This window comes from Neophocaena asiaeorientalis, unplaced genomic scaffold (genome assembly GCF_003031525.2).
Source record: "Neophocaena asiaeorientalis asiaeorientalis breed wild unplaced genomic scaffold, Neophocaena_asiaeorientalis_V1.1 scaffold812, whole genome shotgun sequence".
In the NCBI taxonomy this organism is placed as follows: Eukaryota; Metazoa; Chordata; class Mammalia; order Artiodactyla; family Phocoenidae; genus Neophocaena; species Neophocaena asiaeorientalis.
Window position 1 is genome coordinate 719075 of NW_020172176.1, and position 22609 is coordinate 741683.

The following is a 22609-nucleotide window of genomic DNA, read 5'->3' on the forward strand; positions in this document are numbered from 1 at the left end:
ACATTTACCCTTCCGTGACCTGTGTTGGGAATTATTCTGAGATGTATTCAAAGCTGACAGCCCCGCACGGCTGACCCCCTCGTGCCTAATCAAATCTTACGTTCTGTTTCCAGGTAGCTGATCAGCTTCCTTGGATTTTGCTGATGACCCAGGAGAGCTTTGCCTGAAGATGGAAACACTGGAGTCGGAGCTGACCTGCCCTATTTGTCTGGAGCTCTTTGAGGACCCTCTTCTGCTCCCCTGCGCACACAGCCTCTGCTTCAACTGCGCCCACCGCATCCTGGTGTCACACTGCGCCACCAACGAGTCCGTGGAGTCCATCACTGCCTTCCAGTGCCCCACCTGCCGACATGTCATCACGCTCAGCCAGCGAGGTCTAGACGGGCTCAAGCGCAACGTCACCCTGCAGAACATCATCGACAGGTTCCAGAAAGCTTCGGTGAGCGGGCCCAATTCCCCCAGCGAGACCCGCCGGGAGCGGCCGTTCGACGCCAACAGCATGACTTCGGCCGAGAAAGTCCTCTGCCAGTTCTGTGACCAGGATCCTGCCCAAGACGCCGTGAAGACCTGTGTCACTTGTGAAGTGTCCTACTGTGACGAGTGCCTGAAAGCCACTCACCCGAACAAGAAGCCCTTTACAGGCCACCGTCTGATTGAGCCCATCCCGGACTCGCACATTCGGGGGCTGATGTGCCTGGAGCACGAGGATGAGAAGGTGAATATGTACTGCGTGACCGATGACCAGTTAATCTGTGCCTTGTGTAAACTGGTCGGGCGGCACCGAGACCATCAGGTGGCAGCCTTGAGTGAGCGCTATGACAAATTGAAGGTTAGTCCGATCCGCCTTAAGCCGAACCCCTTTCTGCCAGCAAATGTCACGGAAAGAAAAAGTATATTCACTGCTAGCTACGTGGCAGGTGAAGGTTTTCTCTTCGCCTTTGTTATCTGATTCGTTATAGCACGTCTTTCTGGCAGCCTAGACGTGTTACACAATAAGGGTGTCTTGTAAAAGTTGACTGCTGCTTGTAATGTTAGCGTTGTCAAGGTGAGGGCGAATTCTGAAAAATCTGGATCATTTTCAATCCTCGCAGTTGAGAGAGAGCGAGAGAGAACGAGAGCGTGCGCGCGTGGGAAGGAATGGCAGATGAAATCTGGGTTTGGGCATTTTGGGGGCGTTTACTTTCCTTACTCATCAGGGAAAACTCATTTCACTTGCATCGTACCTGTATCTAGTTACTGCCCAAACAGAAGAATAGAAGGAGAAATGCCTATAGCAAATGTGGGATTTTAGAGGACACATGACCTTCTATTCCTTGCGTAAATGATATCCAGCGTATTGGTGAAGTAGAGTGTCCCGATCGTCTCGGGTTTCACGAAAGAATTCCTTTGCGTGGAGGCTTTTTATGCCATAAGGTTACAGGCAAGAACGTTTGAACTTCACTTTTAACATGAATTAGGAGCCCAACTCCACCTCAGGGAATGATAATTAATATGACTATACGTCAGAGTTAAAAAATCACTCTCTAAATATGGAGAGAAGGCACCGGGGAAGAAATAAGCCAGGCCTCCAGGTGTCTGTTCATCTGCGGGCGACGGTGGGTCTAATTATTGCAAACTCAGCCGAGAGAGTTTGCTCTGATCATGAGACGCTCTGTCTGCTCCGTTCACCAGCTAATTTTAGGTAACAAGATGCCAATTAAAAGGAAAGGAAGTATAAATTAAGAGCTTTGCGTAAATATATACTGAAGTCCTTCCTCTCAGGACAAACACACACCGCTCAGGGCTCATCGCCACGTCTCACCAATGGCTCCTATCCCTTCTCCTCGGCGCTGATGGGGGCTTGTGTTTACCAGGACCACGTAGTTTATTTGGGGGATGCTGGGATGAATGGACCACATCTGTGATTTGGTGGCTATTTCTTGGTATGCTGAGGGAGTTTGGCATGCCGAAGTGAATCCGTGCTTCCAAAGGTCACTTGGGGGACAAAAGCGTCACTTGGGCAGCTTGCCTCACTCAAAGTGAGGTGACTGGTATAAAACCATCTTTAGAAAGCTGAGCCAGAGGATCGAGGTGATACAGACAAGGGAAGACAGATGCTGCCTGGTTTTCTAGTGTCGCGCACGAAGGTAGCCAAAAACACACCTCCAGAGTTCTTAATAGCAAAGGCAGTGCGTGTGTGAATTGTGCTGCTAAAACAAATTCTTCAGAGATTGCTGTGGCTATCAAATTTTAGAAACCAAGGTGATCCCTCCACCCTTTTTTGGTGGGGGACAGAATATTTAGGATGATTGGACATAGGTGGGTTTTTTCCTTTTTTAAAAAATTGAAGTATGGTTGATTTGCAATGTTGTGTTAGTTTCAGATGTACAGCAGAGTGATCCAGTTATATATTTTCTTTTTCGGATTCCTTTCCCTTTTAGGTTATTACAGAATGTTGAGTAGAGTTCCTGGCGCTCTACAGTACGTCCTTGTTGGTTACCTATTTTATATATAGTAGTGTGTATCTGTTAATCCCAAACTCCTCATTTATCACCCCCCCCCATGACCACCTTTCCCCTTTGGTAACCGTAAGTTGGTTTTCAAGGACCTAGGTGTTGTTGCTTTCCGAAACGTAAAGCTGCCGGATCGGTTTTGTAATTCAAAAAATGTTCCTTCAGTTGGCTTGACACTACCTTTAATGACCATTTGTCAAAGCACCACAATGAGCTTCCATATTCAGCAGCTCCCAGACTTGACATTTACACCTGATCCTCGAGTTCTTCTCATGACTTGTGTACCGTCACAGAGGAGTTCTTAGTTATTTACATCTCCAAATTTAAGAGGAGACACTTTTAATGCCCTAGCCCTTTTTGTGATGAAAATGAAACTCTTCAATTAAGAGCCCCGCACACTTGTCTAATCAAGCCAGTGGGTTAGCGGTCATTTTATACTGTTACCGGGAGGGCCTGAGAATTAATGATCTAGTGGATTTTATCTTCTAATTACAGAAATATAAGCATATAAACAGCACCCAGTGCACCAAAACACACTTATAGCCGCTCGACAAAATATGCTTATAAGTATTTATTTACAGCCATTTCACAAAACGTGCTTATGAGCGTTTAAACAAATAACGTGCTAGCACAGCCTGTTTGTTCTAAAACATGCCACTTAGGTTAGAATTTTAAAAAATCACAGAATAGATGACATTTGGGTGCCTATGGTACTTCAAAACCTATGTACAATATAAACATTGAATTTTTGAAGAAAGTAATAGCATACTGAAAGGACCAAAACCAAGAAAGGGTATTTTTGTTAATTACTTTGATCTGAAAAAGTAAATGGGTTTTTTTTTCTTTTGGTTTATTAGCCATTTTTTAAAATGTCTTTATTGGAGTATAATTGCTTTACAATGTTGTGTTAGTTTCTGCTGTATAACAAAGTGAATCAGCTATACATATACATATATCCCCGTATCCCCTCCCTCTTGAGACTCCCTCCCACCCTCCCTATCCCACCCCTCTAGGTGGTCACAGAGCACCGAGCTGATCTCCCTGTGCTATGCGGCTGCTTCCCACTAGCTCTCTATTTTACCTTTGGTAGTGTATATATATATGACCATGCCACTCTCTCACTTCGTCCCAGCTTACCCTTCCCCCTCCCCGTGTCCTCAAGTCCATTCTCTACGTCTGTGTCTTTATTCCTGTCCTGCCCCTAGGTTCATCAGGTAAATGTGTTCTTTTAATGTATTTTCCTGAGGCTTTAGCATCTCGTACAGAAATGGATTTGTGATGATGTGGAAACACAAAGCATGTAGGAATTTGAGGATGCTTTCATTGATAACATGATAGATTTGTTTTAGTTAATTGAATATGTAAGGATTCAGGTGTCTGCTGTTTGAAAATGTTTTTTTTTTACTTCTGTTAGTAAAAGTCCATTATTTGAAGAGGGGGAATTCTGCAGTGATTATGAAGAATAATTATTTCTTGCAGTAACACTCAACTTTGAGGGACATTTTTTGCTCACATGAACTCTCAGTGTACGTGTGTTGATGTAGAGGATTGGAATATACTTTTGTACATTACACCTTTTTTTCTAGACACAAAGGGAAAAAAACATTTAAAAATTCCAGCATGTAGATAGAATTCACGCAAGCAATATCTTTCACATCATTTGAAATAGCATCAGGAATCTAATGCTTTTGGAAACTATGCGTTGGGAAGTACTCTTAAAATATTGAAGCAAAGAGAAAACTAAACCAGCATTTCCTGAACTCTGTTTTAAGATAAAAAGAGAAAAGTCTTCCTGAAAAATGCATAAGTCTCTAAATGGAGCATATCATAATGTGCACCTTTTCCCATCATTTCGATTGAATTTGAAGAAGCCTCTCAGTCCTCCAAACTTGGATCAAAAGTTTGATTTGTGAACCACATAACACGTAAGAGAATTTAATAGGACGCATTCCGGAGTTTTCGAGGAATTATGATGCAGTAATTTCTTTTCCTCTGTTCCAGCATACAGTGTTGGAGCTCTTGTTTCTTTCCTCTAGTTACACCTATAAAAATATACAAACCAAGAAAAACTGACCTTTCCTTGCCCTTCAGTTTCAGCATAGTCAGACTTCAAGTTAGCTGAAGCTGAAGTTGCAAATCATTGTTTTGCTTTTCTGACTCTAATTGGCCTTCTGTTGGCCTAGGGAGTTTATTTGTAAAAAAAAAAAAAAAAAACCCTTTCAGTGGATCATCCCATTGTAATTTTATAATAGTTTGATAAAGGTTCCAATTAAATCTCAGCCTTCCTGTGTAGCCCTTCTCATCTGGAGGTGAAGACATGGGATTTCACTCTTCAGCGTCATTTATAGATCATAAGGGTCTATATTTTTTAAAGTCTTGTACTTTATTTGCCGTTGGGGAAGTTGTAAGTAGATACTGAGCTAGACTTTTTCCTTTTTCCTTAGTCTCTATAGATTGTTTCTTCTCTGAAAATAGTAGCCGATTTAGTGCAGGTTCCAGTGAAAGGGTGTGTGTGTGGGGTGTGTGTGTGTGTGTGTGTGTGTGTGTGTGTGTTGCATACATATGTGGATAGAGGCCAGGGATGCTGCTACATCCTACAGGGTGCAGGATGGGCGCTCCCACATAGACTTGTCTGGTCCCAAATCTCAGTAGTGCCCAGGTTGAGAAACCTTCATCTGTGAGAATTTCGTGTTTGTCACCGTATGAATTTGCCACGACTGCCACAACAAGGAACCACAAACTAGGTGGCCTAAAGGAAAGAAATGTATTGTCTTACAGTTCTGGGGTCCAGAGGTGCTAAATCAAGGTGTCAGCAGAATTGATTCCTTTTGAGGGCTGTGAGGGAAGAGTGGATTCCAGGCGTCTCTCCTTGGGTTGTAGGTGGCTGTCTTCTCCCTGTGTCTCTTCACATGGCATTCTCCCGCTGTGCCTGTCTTTGTGTTCAGATTTCCCCTTCTTGGCATAATTTTTTTTTTTTTTCCTGGCCGTGCCACGAGGCATGCGGGATCTCAGTTCCCCGACCAGGGGTGGAAGCGCAGAGTCTTAACCACTGGACCGCCAGGGAATCCGCAGATTTCCCCTTCTTAAAAGGACACCAGTCATATTGGATTAAGGGCCCACTTTACTACAGTATGATCTCATCACAGCCAATTAGAGCTGCAATGACCTTATTCCTAAATAAGTTTCCATTCTGAGGTATTTGGGATTAGGACTTCAACACGTGAAATTTTAGGGGCCACAGTCCAACCCATAACGATCACTCCAGTGTATACCTAGTTACCCAGTCAGCTGAACACACGCTATGTCCCCCTCAAGAATCTAAGCACCCTAAGTTAGGCGGAGACCTTTGGCTCTCACTGTGCCATCACCCACGTAAGACTGACCACAGGGTCTTGCAGATAATGAATTCCCGATAGATACTTGTCAGCGGCTTCACAGATGATCAGCTGTTAACACTACATGAAAACTTCAATTCCATTCCTAACAATACTGCAGCTATTCATCCGTAAACACGATAAAGAATTCTATGAGAGAATTTCTAAATAAGAGCACAGCCAGATATTACATTATATTTTATCCAGCTGGAAGTGAATCATTATTTTGGTCTGTATTGCATTTCACTGGTTTAAATTTAATGGTGTGAATTTTGATAAACTAGATCTCAAATACTCGTAGAACAACTCACCTTTGTTTTATGCACCTATGCGATGGACACTTGATAGATCCATTATACCTACCATTTCCTTTATCCTCCCATTAACCGTATTTGACATGGGTTTTTATTTATTCTTTAAATTTATTCTTGGCTGCGTTGGGTCTTCGTTGCTGCGCGCGGGCTTTCTCCAGTTGCGGCGAGCGGGGGCTGCTCTTCGTTGTGGTGCGCGGGCTTCTCATTGTGGTGGCTTCTCTTGTTGCGGAGCACAGGCTCTAGGCGTGCGGGCTTCAGTAGTTGTGGACGCGGGCTCAGTAGTTGTGGCTCGCGGGCTCTAGAGCGCAGCCTCAGTAGTTGTGGCACACGGGCTTAGTCGCTCCGCGGCATGTGGGATCTTCCTTCCCTGGCCAGGGCTTGAACCCGTGTCCCCTGCATTGGCAGGCAGATTCTTAACCACCACGCCACCAGGGAAGCCCTGACATATGGGGTTTTTTGAGAGGTCACGCAAAAGTAAGTTAACGTGTGCTGCGTAAATGAAGGCAATATGAACAGAAACGGTCTCTCTCCTTCACGGAGCTTAAAGTTTAGCAGAGAGTGCCGGTGGGTGAACATTTCCTCTGGTGGTGGTGGAAGGAGGCACGCTGCCCAAAGCAGGGACGGCACCAACCCCAGACCTGAGAGATGGAGAAAGGCTTCCTGGAATAAGGGCCATTTCACCTACCATTGCCAAGCTGTTTATTAGAAAACAATGTTGAATTTACTAGATGTCCGTGGATTGTTTGGTATCATTCTTTTTTAATTTCTCCCACTTACCATAGATTGTTTGGTATCAGTCATTCTTCTTTATTCTTCCCACTTACCACATCCCTTGTGAAACCCGTGTATCTTTTTTCAGACTAGTTCACAATAATTCTAGGCTAGATTTTAATCTAACACGTAGATACACCTTATGACATTTTGTCACACGATGCTACTGGGGATACGTGAACTTCAGACACATGTCTTCCAAAATGTTTTGGTTATATGAGGTCTCACCAGTTCCAGCTGGCCCCTTCAAATTGTGATTCTGCTTGTACTTATTTCATGGGAACATTTCTTTAGTCTGCAATATATTTTTTAAAACTTCCCATGTGATGAAACACAGTTTCCAAATATTTGTCAAATATGTTAAACCTATATTTTAATTTTCTTAGTTGGGTACAAAAACTATTTATGATATGTGGAGTAAAACAAAACATCTCTAGGGATATGTTCTTAACAGTAAGTTTAAGGCTCCATCTTTCTCCTCTCTCCTTCTCATCTGCCTATTCCCCCTGAGGAGTCTCCTCTCCCTCCTTCAACTGCGGATGGGAATGTCTTATTGCCTGATGATTTATTGTTATTGGAATCATTTTTGAGAAGCTCAGAGAGTTCTGGGATATGCACAGACAAGTACGCAAGGTACCTTTTAGTCACATGGCTGTGGAAACAAATGTAGTCTTTGAACCTGTTGCTTAGCTTAAGTTCCTCTGTAAAACAGGGCTAATAATGTACTTATATGCGTAGAATCATGGAAAAACAAGATAAAATGTTTCATGTAAACCCTCAGCCTTGCGCCTGGCAATATATTATAACGTAAAAATACTGTGAGAAACCAGGGGGTTAGAATGGCATGATGGTTAAGGTGTGGAATTTGGAGGCAGACCACCTGCCAATTATTTTTTTTTCTTTCTTAATTTTTATTTATTTCTTTTTGGCTGTGTTGGGTCTTTGTTGCTGCGCACGGGCTTTCTCTAGTGGTGGCGAGCGGGAGCTACTCTTCGTTGCGGCGTGCGGGCTTCTCACTGCGGTGGCTTCTCTTGTTGCGGAGCACGGGCTCTAGGCGCGTGGGCTTCAGTAGTTGTGGCATGCGGGCTCAGTAGTTGTGGCACATGGGCTCAGTCGTTGTGGCGCGCGGACTTAGTTGCTCCGCGGCACGCGGGATCTTCGAGGACCAGGGCTCGAACTCGTGTCCCCTGCACGGGCAGACGGATTCTTAACCGCTGTGCCACCAGGGAAGCCCTGCCAATTATTTTTTAACCAGTGCTTGTCTTATTTGCGTGTGAGGTAAGAGTCCACGTTGTTGCTTTCATGGGCTTTGTAGTTCTGTGTCTCAAGCACCTGGCGAAGGGCGGGGGCGTGACAGTGAATAAATGCTTGTTGATGGACAGGTGCGGGATTGATGGGTTAGAGGCGTGTTTCGGGATTCGGGGGAGGAAGAGCCAGCTCTGGGTTTGAGTAGACAAGAAACCGTGCTTCAGGGTGGTGGGCTTTAAGCCGCCTTGACAGATGGGTGGATTATGCATCAAAGAAGAAGAGCAAGGCGTTCCTCAGGAGTGAGGCCAGCAGAGACCTGTTGGCAGGAATCCGTAAGACAGCTTAGAGATTCTAGACAATGCTGGCTAGAGCCCAGGTTGCCGATGGAGCGGCCAGGAGGGAGGATGTCGGAAGAGTCTTGTTGGGGGAAGAGTTTGAGTCTTTGAGTGCCAGGTGAAGGGTTTGGGGCATTTTTCCTCTTCTTTATAGCGTAACACTGAAGGAGTTTTGTTTTTGTGAGAGAGGCTGATGTCATGTAGGTTTTCTGAAGGCAAGGTCAAATGAGGATATCAGAAAGTTTAGGGTCATTGTGTCCACAGAAGAAACAGAAGGGGAAAAAGATGTTCACATTACTTTAGATTTTGTGGTCTCTTTTTTAATATGCAAAGTGAAGTAGTGTCATAGGTCAAAACCTCCCACACTCAACAGAAACATGCAAATAGATAAGAGTCAGTATCTTGTCCTTGAAGACCCAGGATCGATAGGAGTGGTCACTGATGAGTAGCTCTTGGGTCCAGACTTAAATGTGATTCTTTTCCTGCTCCCCTAGTGCAGCGACATACTGGTGACCACGTGTCCTTATTTCTTCTGGCTTTTTGATCCACTTATAAGGAGGTTGCTGTTCAAGCCTCTGAATGCCTACCACAGACTTCAGGAATATTTTAGAGCCAGATGCAACATTGAAGGTCGTGTTCTTTCATCCCCATTGTGCAGATGAGGAAATTGGGGCTGACAGTGGTAAGAGGGGTGACCCCGCATCACCTGGGGAGAGGACTTTGAGCTAGGACTAGAACACAGTTCCCTGCTGCCCAGTTGTTCTGTGTCTCTTCGGCTACTGCTTCTCCAGCTAACAGTGCATTGCCTTTCAAGTGGTTCCGTCATTTCCGAGGTTTCCTTTGAGGTTTGGAGACTTTACACACACAGCTGGCCGGGCTGTAGGCCACCATCATGGATGGTGGATGTTGCCTCTAGGGCCACCAGAAAAGCTGCCTTAAGGTATCTCCATGCCAACATTTTCTCCGGTTGAGCCAGCGTAGACTGGGTTGTCTTGAAGGGCCAGGTCTCATGCCAGGAGCTGAGTTCACACAGAGGGCCCCCGGATGACCTTGGGGACACCTCAGAGGAAAGGAGATACTCGTGTGGAAACTAATGAATCGTCCTTGAAGCTTCCATGGGCTCACCGATTTCCCTCATAGCGTAATTTTTTTCCTGAATGTCTTAATGTATAGTTAACTGCTTAACTTTATTTAAATATATAAAGTGGGTAAATGTTAAGTGAGTAGTATCTATTTGTGCATGGTATTTGAATTTAAGTTGAAAAGTTTTGAAAGAGCACAATTCGTCTTGACCAGTTACAGAGTTAAAGCTAGCAGGATTTGCTGAACTTACATTAACTAAATATTTCATTTTTTAAGGCTGTGATATTCAGAATTCTCTTTCATTCTCTATCACTGACAAATCATAAATTAGGTTCTTCTTAGAAAGGCTGGCAAATTTTTGGACACTGGATAGGTAAAATAATAAAGAGGACACAAGTGGCCTGAGGAGGTGAATGTAGCTAAAGACTGGATATATTCTCAGTACGTGACATTCTGGAAAAATCTGATAAAACTATCAATACACTTATAAAATCCACTTAAAACTTAATTCACTTTATGTTTTAGACTTTTGGGCACGATACTTAAGGACTTTGCCTACCCATGAGGATAGCTTTTAAGCTGACAGAGGAGAATACATTTTGCATTTCTCATCAAAAAAGAAAATGCTTGTAAAGTGCCTAGCCTTGCGATTGGCACATAGTAAGCGTTCCATGAGCATGAGGTTATTATTATATCTGGGCATTTACTGTTACAATAAAGGCTTCATTGGTGTAATCCAATCGTGGATTTCCTGACAGTATCATAAATTACTTAGTGGTTATAGGGTCTATTTGTGTTTCTGGCTGACATGGGAAATTTTGAACAACCCTCTGGGGAATTATAATTGGGTGGAAACTTTGATTTGTCCTTCTTTTTAAACCAAGCTAAGTAGTAAAATGGACTTTTAAGAAGCAGTGAGCGGTGGACTGAAAGAAATGGCTTTAAAAACAAGCAGCATTTTGAAGTCCAGGGGGACGAGCTAGTCTTTCATGTTCCTGCTTTATTGGATGGAATCAGCACCCCAGGTGTTGACAGAGGACTCCAGCTGTTTCCGAGGAAAGAGAAGCTGGCATTCGGGTTTATGCCATGACTGTCACATTTCGACACAGATAAGACAGATGAGACAGATATAGGTGACATGACAGGCGGGCAGCCTGGACCAATCACAAGCTCAGTTGGCCAGCTTTGCTTTTTGTTGTAGATTGCCTTGGGTGTGTGAACGAAGGATGGAGCAAGGCGGCCCTGGGCTCTGCGTTAGCAGCTGTCTCCCTTAGAAGAGGAAGAAGGAGGGGTTTCACTATTGGAGGGGGCTGGGGGAGGAGGAAAGCTCTGAAGCGAAGGAGCTTGTAGACGGAGGGGAAGGCCTTCGGCCCCTCCACTGTAGCGGCCCTGGGTGTTCCGTGCCATTGCGACAGAATGGATAGAGCAACGTGGTCATCGTCTCCCTCCTCCCTTGTATCTCCTTTACTGCTTGCTGGGGAGAACAGTCAGGCAAATAACAGCTTTTATCCATGGGGATAGATTGGGTTCTTATTACTGAAACGATATGGAAAGGCTGAAAATCTTCTACCCCCTTTGTATCTTTATAAATGATCTTCCCCATCTGCTTTGTCAGTTCCTGCTTTGAAAGAAAGAAAGAGAGAGAGAGAGGAGAGGAGAGGAGAGAAGAAAAGAAAAAAGAAAAGAAAAGAGGGGCTTCCCTGAAGGCACGGTGGTTAAGAATCCGCCTGCCAATGCAGGGGACATGAGTTCGAGCCCTGGTCTCGGAAGATCCCACATGCCGCGGAGCAACTAAGCCTGTGCGCCACAACTACTGAGCCTGCGCTCTAGAGCCCGCGAGCCACAGCTACTGAGCCCGCGTGCTACAACTACTGAAGCCCACGTGCCTAGAGCCCGTGCTCCGCAACAAGAGAAGCCACCACAATGAGAAGCCCGCGCACGGCAATGAAGAGCGACCCCCGGGCTTCCCTGGTGGCGCAGTGGTTGAGAGTCCACCTGCCAGTGCGGGGGACACGGGTTCGTGCTCCGGTCCGGGAGGATCCCACATGCCGTGGAGCGGCTGGGCCCGTGAGCCATGGCCGCTGAGCCTGTGCATCCGGAGCCTGTGCTCCGCAACGGGAGAGGCTGCAATAGTGAGAGGCCCGCGTACCACACGCAAAAAAATAAAGAGCGACCCCCGCTCGGCGCAACTATAGAAAACCTGTGCACAGCAACGAAGACCCAACACAGACAAAAATAAATATAAATAAATAAATTTATAAAAAGAAAAGGACCCATATTTATTCACCTAAAGGATATCTGTGTTTAGCTAATGAGATAAGCCCTGGATAAACTCTGGGAATTCAGAAATGAGTCACAAAGACACGTCATTGCTTTCATGGTCTAGACATAATTATAACTGTGATAAGAGTATAGAAAAGGGCTATGAGAAGAGTCCATGAAACTCGATCCATGAGATAGTTTTTAATATGACTTATTGTCCAAAATTGCTGACTTACGTGTTGCTCTCTGGAAATTGCCTAATTCCAAAAGCCGAAGGGAAAACACATGTCAAAGAAAAGCAGTGTTCAGAGAGGACAACAGTGACATTCGCACCATGCATCCCTTTGCAGTGGCAGTCAGGGCAACATAGGAGGACTCCAGTCCGTGAAAAAATCTGGGCCAGACCCTTTCTTACTAAAGGTCCGCTGATCACGGGCTGAACTGCTAGCCGTTCTCACGTGCTTTCCTCAGAGGTCTCCGTTTCCTTCCTGACCGGGGCTCGTAGGTCGGATGCATATCCAGGCAAGGGAGCAGTTTATGTCATTTCCACTGTGGAAGGACCCATCTCTAGGAAGACGCTGTGAGAGGCCACTGGAGGAAAAGCTGTTGTGTGGCCAAGCCAGCTGGGGAGCTGGCTTTATCTGTTAGGGAATTTTTACAAACTTAGGTGTTAGGATGAACATCCTGGCCTGGTAGAGAGGTTTATTTCTCGGTCCTTTGACCCTTTTTGTGGCTGTCCAGAGCTCAGCTGCTCTTCGTTGGTGGCGTCAGATTTAAGGCTGAGAGGAGTGAAACGGGCAGGCTTTCCGACTCATGTTCAGTATGGCCCATCGCTTCTGGAATATCGAGGAGACCCAAGGTCCCCATACAAACTCCACCCAGGAGGGAAGTGCTTTTCTTGCCCCTGGATTGCTGAATAAAGCACTGGAGGGTCCCGGCTGACGAGGATCTCACCCATTTATAGTGTTCAGCTCGTCAAATAAAGTGGTTCCAGTTTCTCTTTTATTCTAGAAATTCATCTGGAAACGTATTAGGCAAGGCCATCACGCTGCCTTTGTACCTCTAGAAAACAGTCCTGTAGGTCAGGGCTGTGGGGTGGTAAGGGAGGGAGATTCTCTTTCAAGATGCTGCTTGAAGTTGTTTTCAGATGTGGTTCAAGGGTATTTGCTTATTCAACACTGAGAACCAGCTATTACCGAGAGGAATAACTAGCATTTGTAAATCTCCAGATTGACAGTTTGATCAGTATTATTTGATCCTTGGAACAGCCACGGATCCCCTGCAAAAATACGGGAATGATGATACCTGCTCATTAGGGATCTTGGGAGGATTAAATGAGATAATATAGGTCCAAGTGTCTAGCTCAGTGTCTAGTGGGTGGGGGAAGCTGGTTAAATAGGAACCTCCTTAATCACTTGGAACGTGAGGTCATGGAAATTAAATAGCATTAACTATGGTTAGAGAAATCCGAGTTTGGGGGCTCAGACCCAGGAGGGACCCCATCCTGCCCCGAACTAATCATCACCTATGATTAAGGCAGAAAGAACTATGGCCCAAACATGCCACACTTCAAAAAAGTAATGAGAAGGAAAAAGAGCTTGGGTGATGGAGAGACAAAGTGCTTTTGCCTTAACTTCTGACATAAGGGCTCCCTGGACTAAGCAAAGAAATTTCCTTTAAAGTGGTAACTAGATTGAAGCTGATCTGTTTTCCATTCTAATCTAAATAATGGAGTAAAAATACAAAAATGAAATATGGAAATCCATGTGGAATAATTTTTATTTACTTACAGTAATGCTGAATTATTCAATATTCACTGGCTACTCTATACGTTAGTTTTAAACGAAGGAATGAATGAATATCTGATGATCCCTAAATTCATTCCATCACTCGAAATGTGATGATTTATTTGCCGTGGTTAAAAATGTAAATTTAGCATCTTGGTCTATGAGTTTGACATCTCCAATCTCTTAAGAGACCTACATGAATTCTTATTCATATGTGGTTATTTTTGGCAAAGCATGTACGCAAGTGAAAATGGTCACCACGTGTTAGTCAATGAAAGGGTTTGGGGTCTGTTATCCGTTCCGCTCTCTAGGATTGCTTATCAGTCAGAATTGTAGGTTTAAATTAGTTTCTTAGACCAGAACGTCTCAAATATAAATGTACACACGAAGTATACTTGGGAGTCTTATTAAAATGCAGGTTCTGATCCAGCAGGTCTGAGACAGGCTTGGAGTCTGATTTCACCTTGTGCCCTGGCCTTGCCATTTTAAATTTGTGTGAACTTAGGTTAAGGAAAAAAAAAACACAACTAACTTCTCCAAGACTTAGGTGTTCATCGGTGCAACGGAGGTATGATTGAGGATTAAACCCGGTAACGATTGGCCCTTGGGAAGTCCAAAGTTCCTCTCTCCATTGCTTTTCTCCCCTGAAGGCTTCTACCCCATCCCCCAACTTATTTGCAAATTTTAAGCCTTCTCTGTAGTTATAAAAACATTCTAGATTCTTCTAAGAAGTTAGAAGAATGTAAAGTTGATATAAATCAAAGTGGATAATTTTCCTCCTCAAGCCTTCTACCTCTTCCTCTACTAACTCCAGTTGATTCTTTTTTTGTTTTTAACATCTTTATTGGAGTATAATTGCTTTACAGTGGTGTGTTAGTTTCCGCTGTATAACAAAGTGAATCAGTTATACGTATAGCCTACCCTTCCCCCTCCCCAGTTGATTCTTAAAGGACTAACTCTAGGCTCACCGAGGACTACTCTAGGTTAGCTTTTCATGAAATTCTCTAATCTCAGACATGCCATGTTGTCTTTACTACCCCTTCAGGATTACACTGCATTCCGTATTATTTTATAAACATTTCTGGGTTCAAGCCTTCCTGCCCCAACCATTTATTCATTTCTCAAGCTCAGCGCCTGTATCTCATAGTTCTTTGGTATCTGATTATTCATTTTTCGGTGACTAGAGCATTTCTAAAAGCTACAAGGTGTTTTCCAATTTTTTTTTTTTTTGGGTGGGGGGTACGCAGGCCTCTCACTGTTGTGGCCTCTCCCGTTGCGGAGCACAGGCTCCGGACGCGCAGGCTCAGCGGCCATGGCTCACGGGCCCAGCCCCTCCGCGGCATGTGGGATCTTCCCGGACCGGGGCACGAACCCGCGTCCCCTGCATCGGCAGGCGGACTCTCAACCACTGCGCCACCAGGGAAGCCCTACAAGGTGTTTTATCAGTAGTAAATACTTGTAGAAACAAATGGAACAGCCCGTAATAATTTAATCAGACAGTACAATTTGCCCATCAGGTAAAAAAGGAAAATCGTAGCCCACCAGCCATTCTTTTGAACTTTGAATACATAAGCAAGAAAAATATTGCCTTTTAGGTCTCTGCATTCATTTCTGAATCGACATATTGCTCCCCAGTGATTTCTTTTGAGAAAGTATTATAGAGAGAGCATTCGATTTTTAAAGACTTTAGTTCAGACAGAGGTGATGAAATATTTGTCATTCACAAGGGGCAGGATAAAATAATACTGTATACATATATATATATATATATGTATATAGTATTTGTGTTTTTTATGTATATTAGTTTGTTCCCTGCTGCCTCAGAACAGTTATCTTTAATTCCCCTTTGAGGCAGGATGATAAGAAATCATGAAGACCTTAGCGGGTAATCTTAGCAGCACACAATTGCCTTCTTATGACAACTTGAAGGGCGAGGGGTATCTAGTGGATCAAGGCCGGGGATGCCGCGCAACATCCTGAATACACAAGACAAGCCCCCGTGGCAGAGAATCGCGCGGCTCCACATGTCAGTGGTGCCAAGGCTGGGATACCTGTAATTAACCAAAGCATCTTTGCCGGCAGTGCAAAGGGGAAGAACGCTCAGCTTCACTCTCAGAGGCGTTCACTTGTTTGTGTGACCTCCAAAACCAAATCTGTTTTGAGGCTAGAAAGCTCAGCCCTTGCAGAATCCCCTCCCACCACCTGTGGACGCCCTGAGTGGCAGGCTGGCAGCTGCCACAAGGCTGCGCACGGCAGGCTTCCTCCACCCCAGGCCCCCGCCCTGTCTTGAGCAGTCTGGGCCCGCCCATGCCGTCCTCCAGGCTGTTTCAGCAATATTTCAACCTCCAAAGGCTTATTAAATATTCTTTAATCCCTTCCCCAAATGTGATTTAGGTGCACTTGATATTGTCTCCTATGCCTCAGATTTCCTAGTTGTGGCAGTTGACGTTCAGGACTACCTTCCAGGGGTAGCTGTCTTCCGAAGGAACTGTTTATATGTATATAGCTCTGCATGTGTATCTGTGCAAAGCTGTAGATTCTCAGCTCCTCAAGTCGGAGACTTGGAATGGCATAAATCAAATGTGAGTCTTCAGTGCTGAGGCTGAAGTTATTTAGGCATCGTTTCCAAGTGTTTGTTCCTGCCTGCAGATACTGTTTATTTCACAAGAAGTACGCGTCTTGGAAGCCGCAAGCTGGAAGGGCCTTTGTTGTTGTCTAGTCCAGTGGATCTCGCCCTGGCTGCACAGAGATCACCTTGAACGGGGGCCCAGCCGGATGGAACAAGATCCCCTGGGGTGCAGCTCAGGCCCTGAGACTTCCCCCAACTCCCCCCAAGTGAATCATTCATTCATTCATTTATATTGAAGCATAGTTGATGTACAGTGTTGTGTTTCAGGTGTACAGCAAAGTGAGTCAGTTATTCTAAGGTGCAAACTTGGTTGAAAAACGTCAGTCTTGCCCAACCTCTCAATCACAAATGGGGAGACTGAGGCCCAGATGAGTTTCTAAAGGCAGGAGTCAGCAAACATTGTAGGAGCCAGCTCCTGAACACTGTCATATGATTTCAGTCCGGACCGCTCTGAAAGCAGCCCTAGACAGTAGTAGACAGGATGTAAACAAATGGGCGTGGCTGTGTGCCAGTGAAACTGTATAAAAACAGGTGGCTGGCCAATTTGACCCGAGGGCTATAGGTTGCCAACCCCTGGTTTAGGCCTCACAGCTGGTTAGTGGAAACCCATATACCAGACCATAGATATACCAACCTTCAATAAATGTTGTTCCACTTGATGTAGTCTTTCTGTTTGAGGCAGTGTCTACAACATACCCAATTTCTTTTTTTTTTTTTGCGTTACGCGGGCCTCTAACTGTTGTGGCCTCTCCCGTTGCGGAGCACAGGCTCCGGACGCGCAGGCTCAGCGGCCATGGCTCACGGGCCCAGCCGCTCCGCGGCATGTGGGATCTTCCCGGACCGGGGCACGAACCCGCGTCCCCTGCATCGGCAGGCGGACTCTCAACCACTGCGCCACCAGGGAAGCCCCATACCCAATTTCTGTAGAAGTTGAATACATACCTTTATGTAAGTTAAAACAAGTATCTTAATGTAGATGCTTTTAGTCTAGAGCACAGAAATTTTCATTATCTGTGTTCTTAGGAGAGGTCTTCATCTTGAAGATACCTATCAAATTTAAGATGATAATAATAATAATCACAATGTCTCTGTTCTACTGAAGTAATAAGCCAATCAGTAGTATTTCTGTCCAAGGGATTTTCTTCAACTGGAAAAAGGCAGAAAATAAGACAGTATGATCAGACCATCAACGCAAGAAGAAAAAAAAATTCTGCTAAGGAAAACGGGTTGTGATTTTTCTTTTCAACCAGTGAAGAAATCAGTTGTAAATCTCTAATTCTTTATCATTGCTCTGATGATCTGTGAGGGGATTTTTTTTTTTCTTTTTTGGCAGGGGGTGCTGAGTTGCGACTTCGTTGCTGTGCGCGGGCTTTTCTCCAGTTGCGGCGAGCAGGGGCCACTCTTTGCTGCGGTGCGCGGGCTTCTCACTGCGGTGGCCTCTCTCGTTGCGGAGCACGGGCTCCAGGCGCGTGGGCTTCAGTAGTCGCGGCACGTGGGTTCTAGAGCACAGGCTCAGTAGTTGCGGTGCGTGGGCTTAGTTGCTCCGCGGCATGTGGGATCTTCCGGGACCAGGGCTCGAACCCGTGTCCCCTGCATTGGCAGGAGGATTCTTAACCACTGTGCCACCAGGGAAGCCCCGAGGGGATATTTTATTCAGATTTCTTTTGAATAAATCTGAGCAAACTTGAATATTATATCTGAGAGCTAGAGATGCCTCCCAGGAGTCCTCAGGAGTGACCATGGAATAAGGCCACGGGGGTGGGAATGAAGCCATCACAATTAATCTGGAGAGTTATGTGTTTGGTTCTTAATGACAATTTTGGTCTTCTTTACTGTTTGTGTAGCCCTTCCTCCAAAATGCACTCATAAAACAGGTTTCTTGGAAGGTTCAAAAGCCATTGAATCTGGTCATTTTCCTTGGAAATTGATTTACCTCTATTTGGTAGCTACCTACGTACCTGTATTTTTCAGCAAAAGTGACTCGATCTCTTCCATTTTCTGTCCAAACAGTATGCTCAGTAAAAGTGCTCCTGTCCTGAAAAAAAATCAACATCGTATTTACAATGAGAAAGTGACTTTCTGGCAAAGATTTCTCTGAATGGATAAACACTAGAGATGGTGAAACAAAATCAAATTTGTTTCCCACAGGAAGTGTCCCTCATCCGTCTCTCTGATCGCCCTGTTTTGGATGCCCTCCCCCCCATGTCCCCCTCTTTGACGCCCCACAGATGTGAGAATGGCTCTAAGTTTGCTTTCCTCACTGTGCTCGCTCCATCATAGTGAAGCTTCACTGCTGCCTTAATCTTTGATTCTGGAGGCTGAAGGAGAGGCATTTTCCCCCCCGCAGTTGAGAGTTGTATAGCCCGAGGTGATTTTATGAAATAAAGTGTTCCAAAGGAGTGTTCTAGAAGATCAGTGATAGGAGTTAATACCAAGCATGTCTTCGGACAAGCAAGTGTTAGGTGCTAAGACACCTACTGATGGTTCCCTGATCCTTCCCAGGTAAGCTCTGCACTTGAGGTTGTCTTTGTAGGATGGACAAGAGGCATGGAAAACGTTCGAAAAAATAAGCTCTGTTCGTTTCACACTATCATCGCAAAAACAGCTGTAAAGGAGACAGAGCGTGGTCATTAAATGCCACTGAACCCTTGACAAATAATTTTCATGAAACAAAACCAAAACATTTCAGAGCTTTTTTTCCCCCCAAATCGAGACAAAATTGTTCTTCCTTTCACTCTTTCTAAATATTGGTTTGTTTGGGGGTTTTGCTGTTACTGCTTAAAGAATAATTATTACCTTAAAGTATTAAAAATTTTTTTTCCTAAGTCATAAATTCCATGCAATAAGACAAGCAGAGAGCGTCATGCCAGAACATTCCAGGCGTGCCTGAAACTCTACAGCAGGATGGATCCAGGAAGCAGCCTCATGGAGCCTGGCCATTTATCGTGTAAAGTCTCAAACTACCATGGGAAGCCCCTAGAGGACATGCTTGTTGTTTGGGAGTTCCACGTAAAATACATTAGCGATATTCAATATTTTTCTAAAGTTCTGGAAGTCTACACTGTAAGCTTATTCAGATGTATTATTTGTTTCTTCCAGCAGCCAGCGCTGCCAAACAGAACTAAAGAAGGAAAAAATAAAGATAATATAAATGTGAAAAGCATGACTAGTATAAAGTGATAAAAGTTTTTAAAGAGCAACAACAGATCGAGCACAGTCTTGTTTGGGGGCTTTAAAGTAGCATTATTTGGGATGGGTTCCTTTCTCCCAATCCCCGCCCCGCTTCCTCCGTCATTCAGAAACAATCATCTTATCACTACAGGGATACATCCCATTTTGAAGACATTTACTTGGGGCCTTTTCTTCTCTTTTCATTTTCTGACCTGAATATTGGTGTGACTTTCATCCTTTTGGCAAGCAAAGGGATTACTAGATGTACTGAAGGAAGATAAGAGCCTTTCCATGATTGGAGACTGAGCAAAGGGTGGAGAACAATATTTTTTTTCTTATTTCACAACAGACCCAGGCTCCCAAAATTACCTTGAGTTTGTCAAATGGTATCATGATAGCCTACTAGGTGTTGAAAATTTCATTCATCTGGGCTCGAAATTCCACATTTTTCAAGAAAGAGGGGCTGAAACTTTCCGTAATGTTCTCTACCTTAGGTTTCCCAAACGTGCTTACACCCAGATATTTTTTCTTGTGAAAATCCTGAAGTAAGTCAAGGTGTACATACGTAATGATCTAAAATTTATCTTTGAAAGGAGATAGCCCATATTTTCACAAATTAGAGTTTATAATTATGTTGCATTTTTACTCTATGGGACAGCACCACTTTTTACCTAGTCTGAGTTCATCTATTAGCCTTTCCTTACAAATTTGAACCCAAACTTTCATCAGGCTGAATATTGATAGATCTCCCTATAATTGATACAGATCTGAATAAGAATGAAGTCCTAGTAAAAGTTCGGGAGAGGGACTTCCCTCGTGGCACAGTCGTTAAGAATCCACCTGCCAATGCAGGGGACACAGGTTCGATCCCTGGTCTGGGAAGATCCCACATGCCGCGGAGCAACTAAGCCCGTGCGCCGCCACTGCTGAGCCCACACGCCGCAACTACTGAAGCTCACGCTCTGCAACAAGAGGAGCCGCCACAATGAGAAGCCCGTGCACCGCAACCAAGAGTAGCCCCCGCTCGCCGCAACTAGAGAAAGCCCGCGTGCGGCAGCGAAGACCCAACGCAGCCAAAAGTAAATAACTAAATAAACTACAAAAAAAAAGTTTGGGAGAAACCTGTGGTGTTAAAGAAGGAATGATGACATGGAATACTATATATATTTCTACTCTTAAGTTGGATTCAGTCCTGTTATTTTTTATGAAATGCTAAATTGGGTCAATGACCCAGAGTTTGTTTTATTTAGAGTGAGTTGGATATGGAAATGAAACAATATTTCCCTTCTTCTGAAAAGTCTTCTGATAAAGATTTCAGTTCATAGTAGAAAAGGTCTTTTTCATTGAGTCCTGGTAAGCAGTTCTAAGCACGCCTTTTCCCAGAAGAGGGCTTTCCACATGGTGCAGCTAACGTTGATGAGATTTCAAATCCTCTTGGTTCTAACCAGTGGCACTTAGATGAGGAACCTTGCTTATTGGCTCTTTCCCCTTAAGTGTAACCTTGGAAAGCCCTACCTTCCCTTTGAAGTACTGACTCTCCCTTCGGCATCTCAATTTGTAAAGCCAGTGCAGCACGTGCTCATAACAGGCATTTTCCTGTTACAAGGAGGCCAATGTTACAAGAGGTTACAGGGGAGCAAAAGAACAACAGCAAAAAAGAATGAAATAAGTTGACTTTTTAGAGAATGATGCCATAAGGATCAAGACATAAATCTACTCCAGAAGTTGGATGGTGTAGGAGGAGAACAGGCTTTGCAGTCAAATGGAACTGGGCTCAGAGGTCCAGCTCCAGCGTTCAGTAGCTGTGTGAACTTGGGAAAGTAAGTCTATCTGAGTATGTTTCTCCATCAGTAAAGATCAGGGTGATAATACATTCCTTATAGCATTATTAAGGGGACTAGGGATAAAATATGCGAAATACTCGGCACATAGTATATGTTCAATAAATGGTAGCTGCTGTTATCATTGCTACTGCTAGTACTACGCCTCCTCCTATTGTGCTATTAGGGCTGCTGCTAATCTACTGCTACCATCATTGTTCCTATTCCGACTCCTGTTGCACTTATAGACCAGTGAGTGTCATATCGGGAGGATTATTATATGTTGGGTACATGGTAGTTGAACTAAGACTTCGACTTAATGAACTGGAATTGAGTTGCCCTAAAAACTGCTTAAGAAAAGTAAACTCAAATGTAATTATGGTGGCTCCTACCAATGTGACATGGTTGGAGTATCTTTGAAATCTTTTGCGTTTGAAATAGAATGGAATGGAGTACTTCAGTTACTCCCAGCACCAAGGTCCATTTATGTTCCACTGCAACTTAGATATTTATTGATCCTACTCAGTGTTCAGAGGGGAAGACACTAAGATTAGCACAAAGGTACTTTTGTCATTAAGGATGTTACTGTCTAGTAAACCTGGCTGCTGTGTTTAATCTGTGATCATTTAAAAGTTTTTAGTTTTCATTATAAGGTCATATTAGTTGAAGGAAAATGCATTTAGAGCAGCAAGGGTTCAATTCAACCCTTTTATTCTTCAGTGTTTGGTTTAGACACCGTTTCTTTTTCAAAAAAATATTTATTTATTTATTTTTGGCTGGGTTGGGTCTTCGTTGTTGCGTGCGGGCTTCCTCTAGTTGCGGCGAACGGGGGCTACTTTTCATTGCGGTGCACAGGCTTCTCATTGCGGTGGCTTCTCTTGTTGCGGACCATGGGCTCAGTAGTTGCAGCACGTGGGCTCGGTAGTCGTGGCTCGTGGGCTCTAGAGCGCAGGCTCAGTAGTTGTGGCACATGGGCTTAGTTGCTCCACAGCATGTGGGATCTTCCCGGACCAGGGCTCAAACCCGTGTCCCTTGCATTGGCATGCAGATTTTTTTTGTTTTTGTTTTTGTTTTTTTTGCGGTACGCGGGCCTCTCACTGTTGTGGCCTCTCCCGTTGCGGAACACAGGCACCGGACGCACAGGCTCAGCGGCCATGGCTCGCGGGCCCAGCCGCTCCGCGGCATGTGGGATCCTCCCAGACCGGGGCACGAACCCGCGTCCCCTGCTTCGGCAGGCGGACTCTCAATCACTGCGCCACCAGGGAAGCCCTAGATATTATTTCTGATGTTAATCACCACATTAAGTCTTAAATTTCCCACCCC

General features: G+C 44.5%; 1 protein-coding gene across 1 annotated transcript in view; it reads left to right on the forward strand.

Annotated features, from left to right (window-relative positions):
- MID1 (midline 1) overlaps positions 1-22609 on the forward strand; it is a 633735-nt gene that overhangs the window by 500990 nt on the left and 110136 nt on the right. Inside the window, exon 4 of the mRNA XM_024756998.1 lies at positions 114-829. Within this exon, the coding sequence (XP_024612766.1) occupies positions 170-829 (660 nt within the window). The 5' untranslated portion in view covers positions 114-169. The remainder of the gene's footprint in view (positions 1-113; positions 830-22609) is intronic.